This window comes from Cebus imitator, unplaced genomic scaffold (genome assembly GCF_001604975.1).
Source record: "Cebus imitator isolate Cc_AM_T3 unplaced genomic scaffold, Cebus_imitator-1.0 Scaffold173, whole genome shotgun sequence".
In the NCBI taxonomy this organism is placed as follows: Eukaryota; Metazoa; Chordata; class Mammalia; order Primates; family Cebidae; genus Cebus; species Cebus imitator.
Genome location: NW_016107488.1, coordinates 394,078 through 413,872, shown reverse-complemented (window position 1 = coordinate 413,872; position 19,795 = coordinate 394,078). Strand labels below are relative to the sequence as shown.

At 41.1% G+C, this 19,795-nt stretch overlaps 1 protein-coding gene across 4 annotated transcripts in view; it reads right to left on the bottom strand.

Moving 5' to 3' along the window:
- KCNN2 (potassium calcium-activated channel subfamily N member 2) overlaps positions 1-19,795 on the bottom strand; it is a 138,592-nt gene that overhangs the window by 118,536 nt on the left and 261 nt on the right. For 2 of the 4 annotated variants that reach the window (XM_017544883.2, XM_017544882.2), the window contains exons 2-3: positions 17,710-18,992; positions 16,992-17,087 (exon numbers count right to left, since the gene is read on the bottom strand). In XM_017544883.2, the coding sequence (XP_017400372.1) occupies positions 16,992-17,087; positions 17,710-18,992 (1,379 nt within the window). Of the gene's footprint in view, positions 1-16,991; positions 17,088-17,709; positions 19,070-19,795 lie in introns of those variants that run through there. The other 2 variants (XM_017544884.2, XM_037744412.1) reach the window with 2 other exon arrangements.

Genomic DNA, 19,795 nt, shown 5'->3' with positions numbered 1-19,795 from the left:
AAAAAAAAAAAAAAAAAAAAAAAAAAAAAAAGCTAAATTTCTTTAGTGATATAGAACATTATTGCAGAAAAAGAGTAGAAAAAAATTGATGCTAAGAAAAAGCACACTAATTAGACTATTATTAGTTTATTAGATTGTCATCCTATCTCTTCTAAGATGATAGGTTATTTTATCCACATTCTTAATTAGCCTTTGGTAAACCAAGAAGAAGGAACAAGGAGGGCTGTACCTATTCCACAGATGAAAACACAGTGACTATTTAGATGGCCACCACACATGAGACGTGAGAGCCCTGGATGCATCCACTGCAGGTCTGTCTACTAGACTGCTCATCCCTGGAACGTGCAGCAGAACCAAACACGATGCCTGTCCCCAGGGAGCTGCCCTCTCAACTGAGAGACAGTCTGATAAGTGCTACTGTAATCATGGCCTGCATTAGAGGACCCCAAAGGCCACATGTCATACCAGGCACTTCACTACTCTCTCTCACCCTAACTGCTTCCCAAACCTACTGTGCAATCCTAACAAAAACCTCATGGTGCCTCATCCCCAGTTACATATGAGAAACTAAGGATCACAGAGGTCATGATTAATGATGGTTAATACAACAATGAAAATACGAATGTAACAGTCTGTGTGGTTATTATGTGTCTAGCATTGGGCTAAGCATAGAATTCTCACAGTAGCTAATGAGATGGGCCCTATTACACTTATTTTCCAGATGACAAACTGAAACTCACACCTATTATTAGTTGTGGGAAATCACTGGTAAGAAGTTTGGAAAACCTGGGATTGCATCATGATCCCTTTCTCTTTGAAAGTCTGTAGCTCTGTGTTGAACTGCAGGAATCAACAGTACAGAATATCATCACGAAATGGGAGAGAGCCATGGCATCATTTTAGAATAATTGTGACAGCACCATGTTTGTGTTTGGGGCAGATATTCTTGCAACAGCAGAGATGGACCAGCAGAAAGAGGCAGGGCGAGGGAAGCAGGAGACTACATTAATATATGTTAGAAGGAAACAGCAACAACTGACACAGAAATTCCCAAAAGGAGTTTTCCATGTTCCTTGAGATGAGTCCAGGTGGCATATTGTTTATTTACAGTTTTACTGTATTGTATATTAGAAAACAAAGGTAATTGTACTACAACCTATAATCTCATGGCTATTGTTACTTAAGATGGGACTAAAAGAAGTGAGTTAAAGGAAAATACTAAGTCTAAGCTAAAAACAAAATAATATAAATTTAAAAATAAGTAAATGACATGTATAACACACAATATCATTAATTTTCTATACTTACATATTTTTACACTTTATATACAATATATATGGTATATATTATATTATACTTCTCAATATAACATATAATATGCTATAAAATATTTATAAAATATTCACTAAGTATATTCGTAAAAGAGATTACAGGAGGACCTGGGAAGAGTCAATAAGTTTGGAAATCAGAACCAACGCACAAGAATGTCAGCAGAGAGCAAATGTCAGCAGAATGCCAAGGACACTAGGAGGGAGTGGCCATAGTATCCTGGTGACTCTTGCAAGTGTGTGGGAAAATGGGCAGGAGAAAAGGGATGGCGAGGGTCCTCCCTGGGGCCCCAGGAGGACATGATGCCCTTCTCTAAGACAGCAAATGTCAGCTACCACAAGGAGGCCTGAGAGGAATGACTAGGCTGGGAGGTGCTGAGCTGCAGCCCTGAGGTACTTCTATGGGGAGTTGCCAGTAGGCAGCTCAGAGTGGAGATTATTTGCATGAAATATAACTTTAATCACTAGAAACAGCAATAAGCAAATTAATAAATTATACATGCTGCCAGAACTTCAGACCAAAAGATAAAAACAAACACACTTTACTACGTCTCACCCTAATTTGTGGCTTTTTTTTCTTTTGGCAAAATACAAAGTTAAAGAACAGTCAGCTAAAAAATATTTTCTTCACAACATAAAACAAATGAGACTCACTTCTTGATTGAGGCAAGCCACATTGACTGTTATAGAACATTATAAGCCTCAACGAGATGCCTAGCTTTTCTTAAACTAAGTTATGCAGCACCAAGCCTCAAACAAGGCCATTCTTTCCTTACTTCCCCTCCTGAAAGTGACTCTCAATGCCAAGGCTCCAGAAATTTCAACTACAGCCATTCTCATGCATGCAATGATGTAAATCTAATTCAACATACAATTCCACCTCAATCCCGGGTGTACAAACTCCTGCACAGAAACCTGAGATCATGGGCCAAAGCAGACGGCCTTGCACCTACAAAAATCTGCACTTCCCAATTGGCATCTACCTGAACCTCTGCCCACGACACACTTTCCTTAGTAAAACTCAGAACAAAGAATAAAATAGCTTTTGATGCAAAGGCAGAAGAAACACCTTCAGGCATGTTTCTCCTTGCCTTTGCCTACCATCATCTTCTCTAACTCAGGGGCTGGCAAAATTTTTCTGTAAAGGACTAGAAGGCAAATATTTTTAATTTTACCAGCCATGTGGCCTCTGTTGCAACTACTCAATTCTGCCATCATAGCACAAAAGCGGCAATATATAATACCTGAACAAATGGGCGTGGCTGTGTTCCACAAAACTTTTTTTTTTACATACAAACATGTAGGCCAGATTTGTTCAGGGAGCGGATTTGGCCCATGGGCTGTGGTTTGCCAATCCATGTTCTATCTAAGCAAATATTTGCCTTCTCTTCCCATTGTCCCTCTTACCAGAACTTTCAGCAAGTTTACCTTGAAATATGGTGCATTACTGCCTTTCCCCCTTCCCACTGTGAGATCCTCCTAGCCTCTAGGCTCTGCTTCCTTGCAAAGGCTACAGTATTTACTTAATAATAATAAAGACAGAAGAGTAGTAACAATAATGATAAAGAACAACAGAAGTTAGCACTTATTGAGCATTTATGATGTGCCAGGTATCATGCTAGATTCTTCATAAACCTTGTCTCCCTGAATCCCATAAACAATCTAATGAGATAGGTACCATGATCATTTCCCTTTTACAGATGAAAAAATGAGTCTGGGAAGGGTAAAACTGTCTTCTCATGGTCACACAAAGAAAAACTGAGTTCTAACTCAAATCTGTCTGGATCCAGAGCCAACATTCTTAACCGGCGTCTGGGCTGCTTTCCAGAGGCACAAGTGTCTGTCTAGATAGAAGGCGTCCCGCGGGCTTCTCCTCTTACACTGTCCTCTTGGGGTCTATAGTCTGTGCTGCCACCCACACCCTGCTGGACAGTGACAGACCCAGCCAGGTGGCATCTATCGCCTTCAAGTAGCAGCTCTTCTGCTTCTCACAAACTTTTAACACTCAACATAAACATGAGTACAAGCAACAGATACCATCCAACATGACTAGAAAATGTTACGCTTATGCTTATTTTCCACCCTCCAATCATAATGATGCACCTAAGGGGATTAAAGAGGATCAGAGATTCTCAATATGTCCCTTAGGATCAGAGGCAGAGTAGGAATCCTGACATGGCTGGTATTCTCAAAACACAGTAGATGTTCCCAGGAATATTCCTAAATGCAAACCAGGCTGGGGAGGTTGAAAAAGGGATAGGTTATGTACACACAGACAGTGGGGGTCTCTGACCACAGGGTAGGGAGAGCTGTTCCTCAAAAGGAGCCGCTAGGCAAATTTGAAATAAAGTCAATGAGATAATTAAAAAAAAAATTTTTTTAAGAGACAGGGGCTCACTCTGCTGTACAGGCTAAAAGATAGTGGTGCAATCAGTTTACTGCAGCCTTGAACTCCTGGGCTCACGCCATCTTCCCAAGTAGCTGGGACTACAGGTATGCACCATCACACCCAGCTAAGTGTTTTATTTATTTTTGCACAGATGAAGTCTTCCTATGTTCCCCAGGCTGGTATCCGATTCCTGGTTTCCTTCAAGCAATCCTCTCTCCTCAGCCTCCCAAAGCAATAGATAACAGGTGTGGGACACCGTGCCCGGCCAATGAGATGATTTTAAAACCTGTTTTCTTTACCGCCTTGGTAAGGAAAAGTACACTTGTAACACCTCATTGTAATTTCCCCAATTATGTTTAAGAAAAACATTAAAAATAAATCAACAGCTTGGACCCCACTGAGTGTACAGGTCATCATTCACACAACAGAGGAGAGAGAAAATGTGAGCAAATTAATGAAAATTTGCAGTCAGCCTGGAAATGCAGATAGAGCATATGTCACAAGGGCATCTGAGCCTATCGTTCCCCTACCATCAGCCTCCCAATCCTATTGCTTTTCATTTGCTGAATTGTGTTCCCATATGGCAGCAGGTATAATTGGGGTTTTAAAGATGAGACTTCTGCTCACCCTCTATCACACTGATAACCTTGCTGCGGCCACCTGTGTTCTTGCACACTGGTGCAGAGGAGACCTCTTGCTGCTGGGTAAATACTGCAGAGCAGATGCTCGCCCACTGAGTGCTCTGTGTGGTCTCTGTGCAGGAAGAATGTTCTGACACGAGTTTGAGGGACAAAGTCCTAAACACAAGTCCCCTTTCCTTCTGTGGCTACTTGTATGAGACATATTTGGTGGATAAATTATTTCTAAATAGCTGCCACTGAAGCAATCTGCATACACAGCACCAGACTGAGACAGTGAACATGACAGTGAGTGGGCTGGATCTTCATCCCCCAGTGTAAGAAACACCCAAAGGACACATTGGGAGACGTGAAGCAGAACGTGGTCAAAACTTAACAGAAAAATATGTACAGTTGTCAAAAAGATAAAAGAGACTGTGTGAAATAGATATGCTAAAGGAAAAAATACATATATGCAGGGTAAGTCTTTTTTTTTAATGATATAAAAACTCCACAGGAGCCAGTGAATACAAAATCAAAAATAGTTTTAAAAATTAATTTTCATCCCTGAACTGTGTTGTTTTTGCTTTCTTCTTGCAAAATAATAATAATAAGCATACTGGAGATTTCTCTTTGTATCACCTCTGCTTAAATTGTAGAAGTCTGCTCAAACGCATTTTTATTAAATATTCTCTTTGATGTTGATAAATAAGAACTAGTAAATTGACTAAAATACTCACGATGAATTAAAATTCTAACTCAAAATATTTTTCAACAACAGTATTAAAATTTGCAACATTACCAAGAGGTTCAAGCAGTAAGCTAAAGGTTTTTAAACCAATTACATGTATAGCTAAATGAATATACCTTCAAGTATCCTCACCTCAAGAGACAAACTGACATGACTTTTTCCAAGTAAGAAAAAGTCATGATTTACCTATATGAAAATTGACCTACAGCATGTTTCTAAAAGCTAAGACTTTTAAGTCTTAAAACTTCATAGTTAATTCCACATAAATAAAACCAAGTTTTCAGTAAATATCTTTGCTTGGGTACACATCTAAAAGTATTAGATGTACCTTTGAAAAAGCATGAGATTACTATGATACATCCCACAGCCATCACTTTTATGTTACATTATACACATATGACTTCAATATTCAGCCTCATCATTACTTTTCAATTTCTTACTCTACTATCAATTTCTTAAATACTTCACTATTCAAAGCTAGGGTATAGTTTCTCTTAGCCACTCAGTAAAAAATTAAACAGTTCATGAATTAGCACCCATGCAGTTTTTAACCCTGTGACAGCAGACACTATTCTAAGGAAAGTATTATCCAAGGTGAAAAGCATGATAAGCATACTATAGTGTTTTATACTTTCTCCGAAAAATCAGTATGTCTTTGTCAAAATGAATATGCAAATATTGCATAGAATTTCCCCTGGAACATGAAAGCTTCCTGACAGATGACGACTAATTCAGTAACCAGACAATGAAGTCTCAATAGCCAAATTACCTGGGCCAAAACAATCCCAACTTAAAACTAGATAATCACTACAGATAGTTATATAATTAGGCAAAAATGCCCAGAATATTAAAGAAAGCAAAGGACACATTATTGATGTAGAATATCAGTTGTTAGAATGGTCTACATAATTCAGTCCAAGTTTACAATGTATAAACCCCAATGTGTCCCATAAATTTGAAAAGCAAAGTCCAAAACTCACTCAATGGTAATGCATTGTTCTAAAGGAAGTACTGGAATAATGTAGATTCAGTTAATGATTATTTGAAACAAAACAGAAAAGATACAAGCTCCCTGATAAAAAGCAAGACAATCACTACACCCAAAATGTTTCAAGATGTTACTTATCATATTTACACACAGAAATTCTTCCCAGTTCTTTCAGACCAGTGTACTCCATGCACTGTGGTAGAGGGTAGCAAAGGAAACAAAACTCTCACCAGAAATAAACCCAGTCCAGAAAAAGAGAAAATGCACTTTCCATTGAAATATCCTGTAAACCTACAAAGAATACAGACAGGTATACTACCAACTACAGTCATTTACATGTATGCCTAGGGCTGTTTACTACCTCTTGTTCTTTCAGCAGGAGTTTAACACCAGAATTTTCCATCATCCAAATTACTCCCTTTGCTTACTTTTCTGAGTGCTTCACTTAACTCTTTTAAGTCACGAGGGTCCTAATTAGTGGTGAAAAGAGGCAGTCAGCTGTGATGCCTGAAGGAGTTAATGCAGCATAGAAAGGGCCTTGATTCCAGGATGAAGCCACATCAATGGTAAATGTATGGAGAAAATGACCATATTGGTAAAAACTGTTAGCCTAACATCATAGTACCTGAAAACTCATCACAGATCTGAAACCTAAAAGACAAAATTATTAAGTCTCTCCTAAGATAGTCAACCTGCTCACAGGAAGATTCAGAACTAAATCTGCTTAAAAAACAAATGGCTGTCCTTAACAGACAGCGAAAGCTTTCATTTAAAAATATACACGTGCTTGCACACACACACCCTGGATTAAGTGTTAATAAACTAATAAACACTGCTTGAATGGCCACTTTTTTTTTTCTCTCTCATAAGTTTCATAAGAAAATGGGGGGAAAAAATCATTATTTTCTAAAGCCCAGAGAAGCTAGACTCCATTTCCTACCCTTCCACTTCAACAAACTGCAAAGTAGTGAACAACAACCAGCAGCTGACATGTAAATAGCCCTTACTGCATGCCAGGCAGTGTACTAAGTAATATATATATTTATATACTAATTTAATCTTCACAACCCCATGAGAAAGGTACTCTATATTTTCCATTTTACAGACAAGAAAATTGAAGTTCAGAGAGATTAAGTAACTTGTCCAAGGTCACACAGCTGATTAGCGCCAGAGCTGGGAAGGAGCCCAGGCAGGCTGCTCCAGAGCAAGGACACAGAGCCACAAAGCTATGTTGTAAAAACAGTCAACACAAAGAAGAGTCCTATTGCTCTGCTCAGCAAGAAAGTTTAGGGAGAAAATTATTAGAAATCATGGCTTTTAAAGCTTCCCACAATGAAAACAATTGGGAATATCTGGAAACAAAGTTATCTTCCAATATTGCTTTCCTATTGTTTCTATGTAATTGTTTTTAATTATTCAAAAGGGATTTCCTTTCAGAAGCCTTTTTAGCCAATATTTCAAAATCAAGATCATGGAGAATTAGGAAATAGGAGACCCAGAGAAGCAAATTCCCAGATTTACACAGCACGATACTCAATACTATCTGGCATACTGGGCCTAGATACTCCAGAAATCACCATATCAGTTCAATGAACCACATTTAATAAAGTCCTTTGAAAGCACTTAAAAAATAAAAGAACTGATGAAAACTTTTGGGACAATATTTTTACAAGCTATCAGTTGTCTTAAATAATACCCTTTAAATCAGTATTTCTCTCTTGGCAGTTTACCCTTAGGAAATCACCTTAATCTCCAAGGGTATTTGTTATAAAAAAAAATGCTTACATTATGTTATTTCTAATTTTTAAGTGTTCAAAATAGGGAAAATAATTAAATTGATTATATCTGTGTAATGGGAAAAAAAAACTTGCATCTACAGTATTAAGAATGTTTAAATATGAGGAAACAAAAGAAAAAGTTATATGAAGAGAATATAAAATTTCCTTATACAGCAATATATCAAATAGCATGTCCATATACTTTATATAAATATATGGTAACATAAATAATAGTCATCTCTGGGTGGCAAGATTAGGCTAATTTATATTACTTTTTATATTTTCCTATGTTTTACAAATTTTCTAAAATGAACAGTTATTAATTTTATAATCTGAAGGAGAAAACACAATTTTTAAGAGAAAAGGGATTAGGTCATGAAGCCTATATTATATACCAAAATTATAAGCAAATCAGTCTTATTTCCTTCTTGGATATCACTGATAGACTGAAAGATCCTAACACTGTAGTTTACACACAAAAAATGTGGATTTTAACAAGGGATCAGGTAATCCTCATAAAATTATTGTACACAAACTAGAGAAATGTGAGCTGGCTAATACAGTTCAAAGAGTTCAAACATCACGGATGAGCAGATGGCTCACAACAACAAAACGGGCCTACTTCTAAACTCTGACCTTGGCTTGTCCAAAGGTTTGCTTTTCAAACTCACAGCTAGCACAAAACTAAGAAAGACAAGTCAAATGTGTCAATGGCAGGTACGCAAACCGAGTCAGAGCCACCAATATTGACCACCTTTTTGGAACAGAATTTAGCACCAATTTAAACGCTGGAGTCTTGCCAATTCCACAGAGCGTCCATACAAAGGATTTTCCAAATCCAAACAAGGTTTGTCAAATAAACATTAGCATTATGATTCAAACAATTCTGACAGGCTGATATATTTGTCTGAAACCAAGACGCTATTTAAAAAGGTTATTAAATGTAAAGCTGAGCATTTAGCTCAGTAACAATTTTACAAGTGTCACTGCGCAGGTTTCTGTGAAGCAGTGACCATTTGAGACTAATAAGAGTCAGTATAATACAGCATTTTTGATGAAGAGAGGTACAAACCCCACTGGAAGATCCTATCTGAAAGTACTGGGTATGTTTCTGACCTCATGTGAGGAGGAAGTTCAACGTAACTGAGTAAGTCCAGAAGGATGTGACAGCGACATTCAGTGTCTGAGAAGGAATATTCAAAGAAACTGGGACTATTTAACTAGAAGAATATTTAAATGGATCTAATATTCAAATGTTTGCTCTGTGATCCCATCAAAAGGGAAATCAACTTTTTATTTTATGCTAGAAGTTACAGTATGTTTCTGTCTCTACCATTCCACTGAAACTGCTTATCAAGGTCAGCAATGACCTTCAATTTGCCAAATCCAAAAAGCACTTCTCTACCCCATATTAACAGACCTTGGTAGCATTCAATATAGAGCGCGGTGCCTCCTTAAAACCTAGCCTCCGTCATCTCAGGGACAATTCATTCTTGTCTCCTCTTTCTAGTTCTTCCTTTAATCAACCTCTAGATGTCAGAGAATGATCAACTCTAACCTTCTCATTTTTCTATTCTGTCTCTGTGATTTCATCAATTCCTGTGGGTTTAAATAGTCTCTCTGCTGATAACTCCCAAATTTAAATATCCGGTACAGACTTCCTCTGCACTCCAGACTCTCATATACAATCAGCAGAATTTCAAATACATTATGCCAAAAGAAATTCCTGATTCTATACCCTGCTCCTCCATTTGAGTCTTTCCTTCTCAGTACAACACACTCAGTTGCTCCAACCAGAACCCTATCAGTCATCTTTGCATTGGCCCTTGCCCTTACCTACCACATCCACTGGTAAGTCCATTCTACCACCAACAGAAGCATCAGCCCACTTCTGCTCAACTCTGTGGCTGCTACAAGTGACATTTAAACTGAGACGTAAAGGAGAAGAAGTCAGTATTGCCACAGTCTGTGAACTACCTGTGTCAAGGCCTCATGACCAGGAATTTACTGTGCTGAAGCAAAGGAGGGCAAACCAGCAGAGCCCATGCAGGAGCAGAATGGCACTTTTAAGCCAGGTGAACATCATCTCTCTCTATGAAACAGCTTGCCAGCAACCTCCTAATAGTCTCCAGACCAATTCTCACAGCATCAAAACAAAGTGTGCTTAAATATTAAGTAAGATCATGAGCCTTGACTGCTTTAAACTGTTAACTGACTTCCCTACTGCACATCAGAAAAAAAAAAAAAATCCACAAATCCTTACCATGGCCTCAAGACCCTCAAAAATCAGGCCCCTTCATCCCCTCCCACTCTATTTGGTACCAATCTGCTCCTGCTTGGGCTACGCTGGTTTGCTCTCATTTGCTTCAGCACAGTAAATTCCTGGTCATGAGGCTGTGACACAGGTAGTTTCCAGACTCTGGCAATACTGGTTTTTCCCTTTACATCTCAGTTTAAATGTTACTTCCTCAGAAAGTTCTCCCCTGATGGTCCCGTCTGATGTATGCAACCCTTGCCTCCCAACTTTTTATCTCAGCCCTTTGTCTCTCCCCTAGGGAATTTATCACAACTTCGAAAAATTTTATTATTAATTTTTTTGTCTCTCCTTAACCACTCCTCCTTGGAATATCAGCTCCAAGAAGAAAGGGCCTCTCCTGTCTTATTCCTCATTGCATTTGCAGACCTCAAAAACTTTTTAAATGTTCAATATGGAATAAATGAGACTTCTGAACATTAAAATCTTACTAAAAATAAGAGCTGTCTAAGAATGAAACAGGCTTGTACATGTATGAACTGACAATCTTGGGAAAAGAGTTCAAACAGGAACTGGGTGACTCACTTTTACTGAAGATGACACAGAGGACATTCCTGTGCTGGGTGGGATACTAGGCCTAATAAGAAGTAAGATTCCTCCATGTGTTTTCTAGTTTTATAAATAGAAATCCAAAGGAGTTTCAGGTTGAAAATGTACTCCCAAAGTAGCAAATACTATATTTTTTCTTAATGAGTAGAAATTCTCTCTAGAACAACCCTACAAAACTGCTCTCTATCCTGACCGAACGTAACTTCTTTGAAGTTAAATCAATGCAGGCTGCCTTGGTGCTCCCTGCCAAATGTGGTTTGGGATGATGACAGCCCACAGTGCCCTTATCTCCGAGCTGTACAAAACATGGCCCAGAAACAGGTTGGAAGCTCTAGAAAACCCATTTGTGGTAAACCTAAAGTTCCACTCTTCATTCATTTGTGATGCTGCTCTGTAAACACACCAGGATCGCTTTATTTAGCGTTACACCCATTAATAATGCAGAGATCTTTACACAGGCAGGCGGAGAAAATTAGTCCTGAGTGATTTCGTTACTACAGCATATACACAAAGTCAAAGGGACTAAGCATCTCATTACTTCTGACGTAGAAGTTGCTGGCAATATAGACATCAGTCACTGAGCTGACCACCACTCAACAAAGAAATTCAGGCAACTTTTCTACCTCACTATCTTTGAAGTCTTACCTTCAACCTGTTGTTACAATTTTTATCTACCTCATAGGTGCATGAAGCTATTATAGCAGAAACCTTAAGACCAATCCAAGATAATTTCTTTTACTTTAGCTTCCTTCATCTTCAACAATCTCCTCCAATTTTTTTAAACTGAAATAACAAAACTCTGGCGAACATTTGCTTCAGATAACTCCATTTGCTGGCAGATTAGATAACGCACTGCCAAATACTGGAAAATAGATGCAAAGAAGCCTGAGGCCTTGAGCTTTGTTCTTAAACAATTTGTCATGAAAAAATTGTTTTGCAAGAAGATGATAAACTTTTTAGATTTCCTTAAAAAAAATCTTTCTATAGAATCCAGTGTTGACAATGCTGTAGAGGAATAATGTGTGGGAAACCAGAGATATAAACTCTGACGGCCTTTCTAGAGGGCTAGTGGGAAATACCTTTCCGTTAAAATGCAAACTCCCTTTGATTCTGCATTCCTACTGCTGAAAATTTACTGCATGTAAATACTCCAAATAATTAAAATACATAAAAAAGAATGTTCATTTAATATTACTTGTAATAGCAAAAACTTAGAAAACTTCAAATTGCCTATCAGCTCTCAGATCAGGCCTGGTGAGGTAAACCATACTACATCCATAGAATAGGATCTCATGTACCTGCTAAAAAAAAAGAGCTAGGTCCCTACTGCTGCTGAGGATAAACATCCAAGATATATTACAAAATATAAGAAAGGTATAGGTGTATACCTAAATATTCCTTACTGAAATCCTGAAGGGGTATGTGTGTGTGTGTGTGTGTGTGTGTGTATACATATATATATATATATATATGTATATATATACACATATATATGTATATATATATACATATATATATGTATATATATACATATATATATGTATATATATATACATATATATATGTATATATATATAAAACTTAAAAGTGGTTACCTCTAAGAAACATGACTGAGAGAATATGACTTTCACTTTTTATTCTAAACTCTGCTGTACTGTTTGAATTACTTTTATTATGTGTATAGGTTATTCTATTAATAAAAATAGTAACTATATGCAGTATTTTCTGCATTGTCTACAGACATCTGTTTGCTCTCTGTAGAAGTTGAAAGGGGAGCATTCTTTCCTAGTTCTTCAGACTTCAGCCTTCACATAGCAAACCACAGAGCCTACTAGTAGACAGGGACCACCCCTCCCCAACCAGTCCAGGTGAGGCTCCCACCCTCACTCACTCTCTCCTCTTTTCTGTGGCATTGGTGTAGAAATCAAGAGAAATTTTCATTTTTGTTCTTCCAATTATAGAGCTATAGAGTCCATCTCTGAAAAGCTAAGTTGAAAGATGATGAAGAGTTATTCCATTGCAAAAGGTAACAAAGAAAAGTCAGTGCTTTCTCTACCATTTATTATATAATTACACTTGTCCCTTGGTAGCCACAGGGGATTGGTTCCAGGAACCCCAAGACACCAAAATCCATGTATACTTTCAGTACTTTGCAACCCACATAAACGAAAAGTCAACCCTCCGTATGAGGGTTTCACAGCCAGTGAATACTGTATTTTTGATGATGCAGAACCATGGATATGGAGCGCCCACTACATCTACTGAAAAAAAAAAAAATCTGCATATAAGTGGATCCACACAGTTCACCCATGTTTTTCAAAAGTCAGCTGTATATTACAAAAACAAACAAATAAAAATGTTTTCCAATTCAAAGTATATCATCTGCCATTCTTTCAAGTCCCATGAGAACCAGAAAGATCAGCCACTACTCCAGGGGGTTTTCTGTCTCAGCTTAGAATCTTACGTTTGCCTACCTCAAACTACTAAGTATCTCTTTCATCTAAAATTACCTCTATAAGAAACATAATAGTATACTGAAGCTGAAATGATGAAGTGGAAGCTACACTGAAAATTTCTGATGTCGAAGAGCTTAAAGAATAGTTGAACTTGGTTTTGTACTAATTCCATCAGAGATGTATCTCCAACCCCGCTGCGGAACGGAGTTTTAAAAAAGTCACCGAAAAGCATGCTTCTGTTTTTCTTATAATTTGACCTTGAGACTTGAGTTAGAGGCTACTTACATAGTATCAAGGGACCTTTCCAAATTGTATAAAAATAATCCCTACCATGTTTTCCTTTGTCAGAAGGTCATGATACACAGGCATTTATTAAAGTTTACTTAGGTGTTCATTTATTTTTTAGCTGTACTGATAGATACGGAAAACAAGTTCAACATCACCTGAAAAAGTCTAATATCACCTTAGCTAAAAATTACTCATATTAAATCTGATGTTATATAAATATTATGATCTAAAATGTGATTTCATTTTTGGTAGTGAGGTGTAAAAGTAATCAGTAAAGTGAACAAAATGTTGCCTGGTGCACTGAGCTGTCTGTGGTACTGAAAAATGCCACCAAAGCTGAAATTTGCTGAGCTGGTGTATTACAAAGCCTCCCCGTCACACTGTTTTAATTCAAGCACTTCCGTCCACGACTCACCTGAACCATCTTATTTTGCCAGAGCATGTGTGTATAAACATTTTATAAAAGGTCACATGGATTTGCTTTCCAAGGTTCTCCATGAAAATGTCAGGGCCTCCTCTTGCTTCATTAAGCAATTCCAGAGGACACAGAGCCAGAAAGTCAGCTCTAACACTTACTTTTCCTGAAAGCAGTGAGAAATCATATCATGTACCAGAAGTCTATACTAGCTACCTTTTACTATCTGATTATCATACTGATATGCTAAAAAGAAAAAGCAAAACTGTGGTATGCTACATCCAATGACATACTATGAATGACAGCATAACTTTGCATTTAGTCCATTAACTCAAAGGTAATTGATATATTTGGAATTCTTTAGAGTGAGCGAGAAGTGCTCATTAGCTTAAAACTTTTTACGGAAAATAAAATACACCTACAGCGTTACCTCAATAAGTAAAAAAAGGTGGGGGGGGACAATTCATCATTTTCCATGCATATACATAATCCTGAACAGTTAGTTCTATTGAGTTTCAGCCCTGTTGGCGCTCCCCTCTAGAAAAATTAGAACATTTCTACTTTTTTCTGGTTCTTGACTTCTAGTTCAGGGTCTTCACATTTATTTGGCCCTCCTCCATTTTATTTTATTTTTTAAATAAAGACATCTCACATAATAATTTGGAGTTTCAATTTGAAGGAGAAATGCCTCTGGATAATACACCAAGTAAAAAAAGCTACATCCAAAATAATTAAATGATATGACCCAAGAATCCATTTTGAAGTTATCTTCAGTCTAGTTTAACAGAAACCACATATCATATAAAATAAACCCAATTTTAAAACATATAATATTCTATAACGTTTGTGTAGCCCAACAGTAAGGAAGTTAACTGTGCATATTTGCCATGGAGGGTCATTCCACGTCATTTTTCTCACTCATACAATACACACCCTAATCAACATATGTGTGCATATGCATAACAGAAATGGTCCTCTAAATTAGCCAATGAGGGGAATGCTTAAAAGCATTAATCTATAAAAATATGATTTCCTGCTTTTTATTAACATCTATAAATTTTAAGATTTCTAATATGGTATCAATTTTTAAGATAGTTAACATTTAGTAGCTCTTCTTAGGCTCCTATGAATTACTTCAAAAAATCTCCCAATAATTCTTAAAAAGTCAGTGTTTTCCAGACACTTTGTTCTTGATGTTAATACCAGCAAACGTCCTCCCCCATGAATGCTTGTTTAGCTGTGTGATTTTCACAAGGAACAGGCAATAACACAAAGCTTCTATATAATAAAACCCAGCAAGGTCTCTCATTTCAGAATCACAGAATCATTAAGCAAAATGACTCTGGCCTCCAAGCAAAACATGTTTTCAAGGTAACTTGATTTTTAAAATACGTAAGAACATTTTGGAGTAATCTTTTAACTAAATTTATATACCAAACTTTTGGATTCAGAGGGAAACTGCAGAAAAAGAAATATCCATGTTTTTGGGCTTTTGGCATGTGGGAGCATATCGCAGAGGGAAGCATTATGGCCTGGAAGCTAGGACAAGGCTGGTTCTCACTGCGCACTGTCTAGTTGTGTGGCCTGGCAGGCTACTTCTGCTGATTTCAGATTCCTTATCTGTAAACTGAGTCAAGGGACCATTAAACCTATATAGTAGCTCTAATTGTCTACTCTTCAAGTCAAAATAAAAAGACAAATTTCTAATGTTTAAGTTATATCTCACTATCTCTTTAAAATGTTTGAAAGAATCTCAAAAGCCCACCATCACTAGCACTGAATTAAAGATCAATGTAAACTGTTAAAACTTTAAAAAATTCAAATGTATGTTCATCTCACTTTGTCAGTGCAGTTTTACTATTTCTTTCTGAATAGTCTCATTCCTTGTAATTATCATTCTCCAACCTCATCCCCTCAAAAACACACTTTTCAAAGTTTTACAAATATAAGGGCAAGGTGAAGTAATTTCTCCCTCCTCACTTGGAGTAATGTGCATCACTATTTTGTTTGGGCAATCATTAAAATGATTTCTTCCATATTTAGTTCGTGTTTGCTAATTCAAATTTAAAATTAATTCAATTTAAATTAACACTAACTTACTTCAACAGCAAATCCTATGTAATGTTTAAATTGAAAGCTTAAATCTGAGGTAGTCTAAAGGAAGATGATCCAAATTAAGGGTCTCATAGTACAACCAAATGTCTAACAGCTGCTCAAAAAAGAAAAAATAATCAGAAAATACATAGTGCAAATTCTTGTGCACCAGGACTACAAACCTGAGCCACTGCACCTCCCAAATAGTGAAATTCTAAGCTAAAAAAAATTCCAATCTAATTTTTGAAAACTCTATACTTATTAATTTAAAAGCCTTAATACTCCTTAGGCTGTAGGCTAACAGTTAACTGATAGATGACACATAAATTTTATAAATTATTCTGATATGGTTACTAATAGCCAAATATAGAGCCCCTGGCTACATTTAAACAAAATAAATGTTTTCCTAAAAACAAACAAAAATGAGCTCACAAGGACAGTGGCCTTAACTCTTAAATTACATTAAAAATACTTAATGATTGGATATACAGAATTTGCATTCTAAGCTCACACAGATTATTTTAATGGTGGAGGATTTAGGAAAGGGTTAGATCTTTTCCCATATCTCATTTATAAAAAGTAGCCAGCAACTCATCACCCTATTTTCTTCTCTATGCTAAATTATAGAAGATGATACAGACACAATCACCTAATGACGTACCCACTAAGGTATCTCAAACAAGAACACAAGTTCATTCTAGATTAAAACTAGAGCATAACTAGCTTTCAGGAAAACAAAATGTGACTGACTGGAGAAGAGGATCCACCTATTGAAGAGAGGTAAAAATCTTAAGAGTCCAACAAATACATCTCAGAAAATGCTGCATGTTTATATGCTACTTTGCCTTGCGTTGTTTTCCACTACCTGAAAGAACAGATCAGGTGCTAACATAACAATACAGCATGTGTCTTCTGTAACCTCAAGCAAGGACATGACGGCTTGGAAAAAGCCTCTGCTGCCTTGCGTTTCTCTAAGCTGACTGTAGGGCTTTGGGTCATTCATAAACAACAGGACCTAAGTTACCTGTATTTCCCTGGCGTGGTACACGATGATCAGACCGAGCAGGATGATCGTGGAGAGACTGATAAGGCATTTCAGAGCTAAGGAATACAGCGACGCCTGCAACACAGTCAGACAGAAGCACTTTTAAGAAAGAAGCACTTTTACCCGCCTTCCAGTCCCCCAGGGTCAGTTAGTCCCCCACAGGACCTGAACTCACAGGAGGAAGATGCGGGGAGAGGGGTGCACCCATCTTGGCTCTGTGATCTGTCAGATCACTCGGCCTCAAAACCAAAAGAGAGGAGAGCAGACTTGGAAAGACTGGGAAGATGCGTGGTTGGGCTTTGCCCAGTCCACGCCGCTGCTCCAAGCTAGCAAAACCAGAGAGGAACTTACTCCTGAGTTCAAGAGAGAGGGTTGAAAGGGGCCTCCTAAACACAATTCACCAAGGGAGGAATATAGATGGTTTCCCCACCGACTCCCAGAACCACTTACTTAAGGTGCCCGAACGCGCTGGGCACTCTTACTGCCCCGAGAACTTTGGCTACACGCGGAAAGGGTTCATCTCCGAGTTGTTTAGCTGACTAGGGATGTGCGTCCTAGACGCGCACGCTGTCCTGGCAGGCTCCCTTGATCGTCCCGGGGAGGCTGGAGACCCCGCAGGCAAAGGGTCCCTGCCAGTGCCCATCCCAACCACCCAGTGCCCGACTCTGGTACCGTAGGCAGGGGTTCAAGCCTGTACCTTGTCGTAAGCGCCCCACGACAGCTCGGTCTCGATGACCATGACCACGATGCCGAACATGCCGAAGATGAGCGCGTAGTCGCTTAGCCGCTTGCGCTTTTCGAACAGGGCGCGCCGGTGGCCCAGCTTGTAGCCGATGTTCTGGTTTTTCTTTTTGCTGGACTTGGTGCCACTGCTGCTGCCGTGCCCGCTCCCGCCACCGCCGCCGCCTCCTCCAGTGCTGCCTCCGCCGCCGGTTCCATAGAGCGCCAGGTTGTTGGAATTGTTGTGCTCGGGCTTCGACACCACGATCTCGGGGGCTGAGGACGAAGCGGCGGCGGCTGCAGCTGCAGCAGACGGGGAGGACACGCCGCCACCTCCTCCGACGGACGCGGGGGGCTGCAGGGGCTGCGCCTCTGAGTCCATCTCGTGCAGGTTCCGGCGGGACGCGCTCAAGTTGCTGAGCGGCCGCATGACGCCCCCGTTGTACCTGCAGCTGCTCATGGCTATTTCGGTGAAGGGGTTGCTCTCGCGGCGCGCCTGGGGCTGGTGGTGCTGGTGGTGCGCCGGGTGCGGGTGGTGGTGGTGGTGCGAGAGCGGGGGCCCGGAGCCCAGGCTACCGAGGCTGCCTGTAGGGCTGGCGGCGGGCTGCAGGCTGTGGCACTGGTGGTACTGGGAGGTGGACGCGGGCTGCTGCGCGTACTGCTGCCGGAGCGCACTGGCATGGCTGGACGGCGTCAGCTCGCTCACATTGAGCTGGCTGCCCCGGCGCGACGAGCAGCAGCAGCAGCAGCACGACGAGCCCGACAGAGGCGAGGAGGTGCGGGTCCGGAAGGCGCCGCCGGGCGAGGAGGTGCGGAGCAGCAGGGACAGGTTATCCCCCGCCCCCGCTGCCGGGGCACCGGAGGAGGCGCAGCTGTTGCACCGGAGGCATGGGCTGCTGCCGCCGCTGGCCGGCTGCTGGTGCGCGAGGTGCGGGTGGTGGTGAGGGTGCGGGAGGGGCGCGAAGGGCGGGCACGGCTTGTCCTGGCTCTGTTGCTGCTGCTGGCAATGCAGGTGTGAGGAGCGCGGCGGCGGCGGCGGCTGCTCTGGGAAGAAGCCGCGCTGGAACTGCAATGGGGTTTCCATGTCAGGGCTGTTAAAGCTGCAGGGAGACCAAGCGGTGGTGCACCCTGCGCAATGCGTTATGGTCGGGAGCGGGGACTCCTGCTGCTGGTGCGAGGAAGGGCCCATGCCGGCTCCGGTAGAATCCAGGCGGCGAGTCCGATTGGTTGGGCGCACCAAAACAATGGGCATGACATCACCTGCGGGGACCGAGACTGAGTTTGCGGCGCGCGCGGCTTAGGGAAGCGTGTTTGGCAGAGAAAGATGGGGAGGGGAGTCTGTAGGACAGAAACCCTGAGGGACGCAGTCCAGAGCCAGGGCGCTCCAGGTCAGGGATTCCACCTGCTGATTGTGTGAGCCCCTCAGCCCTGCTGGAGACGGAGAACCCCCACGCAGTGCAGCTGGGCTGCAGGGGGAGGAGAAAAGAGAAAGGCGCCCTCCCTCCCGTGCCGCTGCCCCCCTGACTAGTGCTGGACGCGCTGCCCGGATCACCTGCGCCAGCCACTGCAGCACGTCGGGCCGCCCTGGCCAGGGGGCAGGCGCAGGGACCGTGTGGAACACGGACCACTTCGCCTGCACGCCTCGCAGGGCTGCAAGACAGCAGCCCCCTCGCCCCACGCCCGCTTTTCCCAGATCGTCCCGCCGAGAGTGGGCTGCCGGCAGCCCGCCAAGTAACTGCGGGGGCACTGGCTCTGGGGAGAAAAAGTTTGGCGACTGGCTTCGCCAGTGCAGCAACGTGTGGCGAGAATGCCCGGGCCTGAGCCCTGCCTTGGCCGCTGCAGGATCATAGCCGATCCAGCGCCCGGATCTTGCCCCGCGCCCGGCTCAGGAATCTGGATCGGGTGCTCGGCGTTCTTGCCCAAGTGCGCTGCGGCGCGGGTAGGGTTAACCGCCTCGGCACCCGGGCCGGGGGAGGGTGGGGGCGGGGCCGGAGGAGGGGATCCCCGCAGTCAGCCCGCGGAGCCGGCGCGGGCTTCCCGGGTCCCCCTGGCGGGGGCGGAGG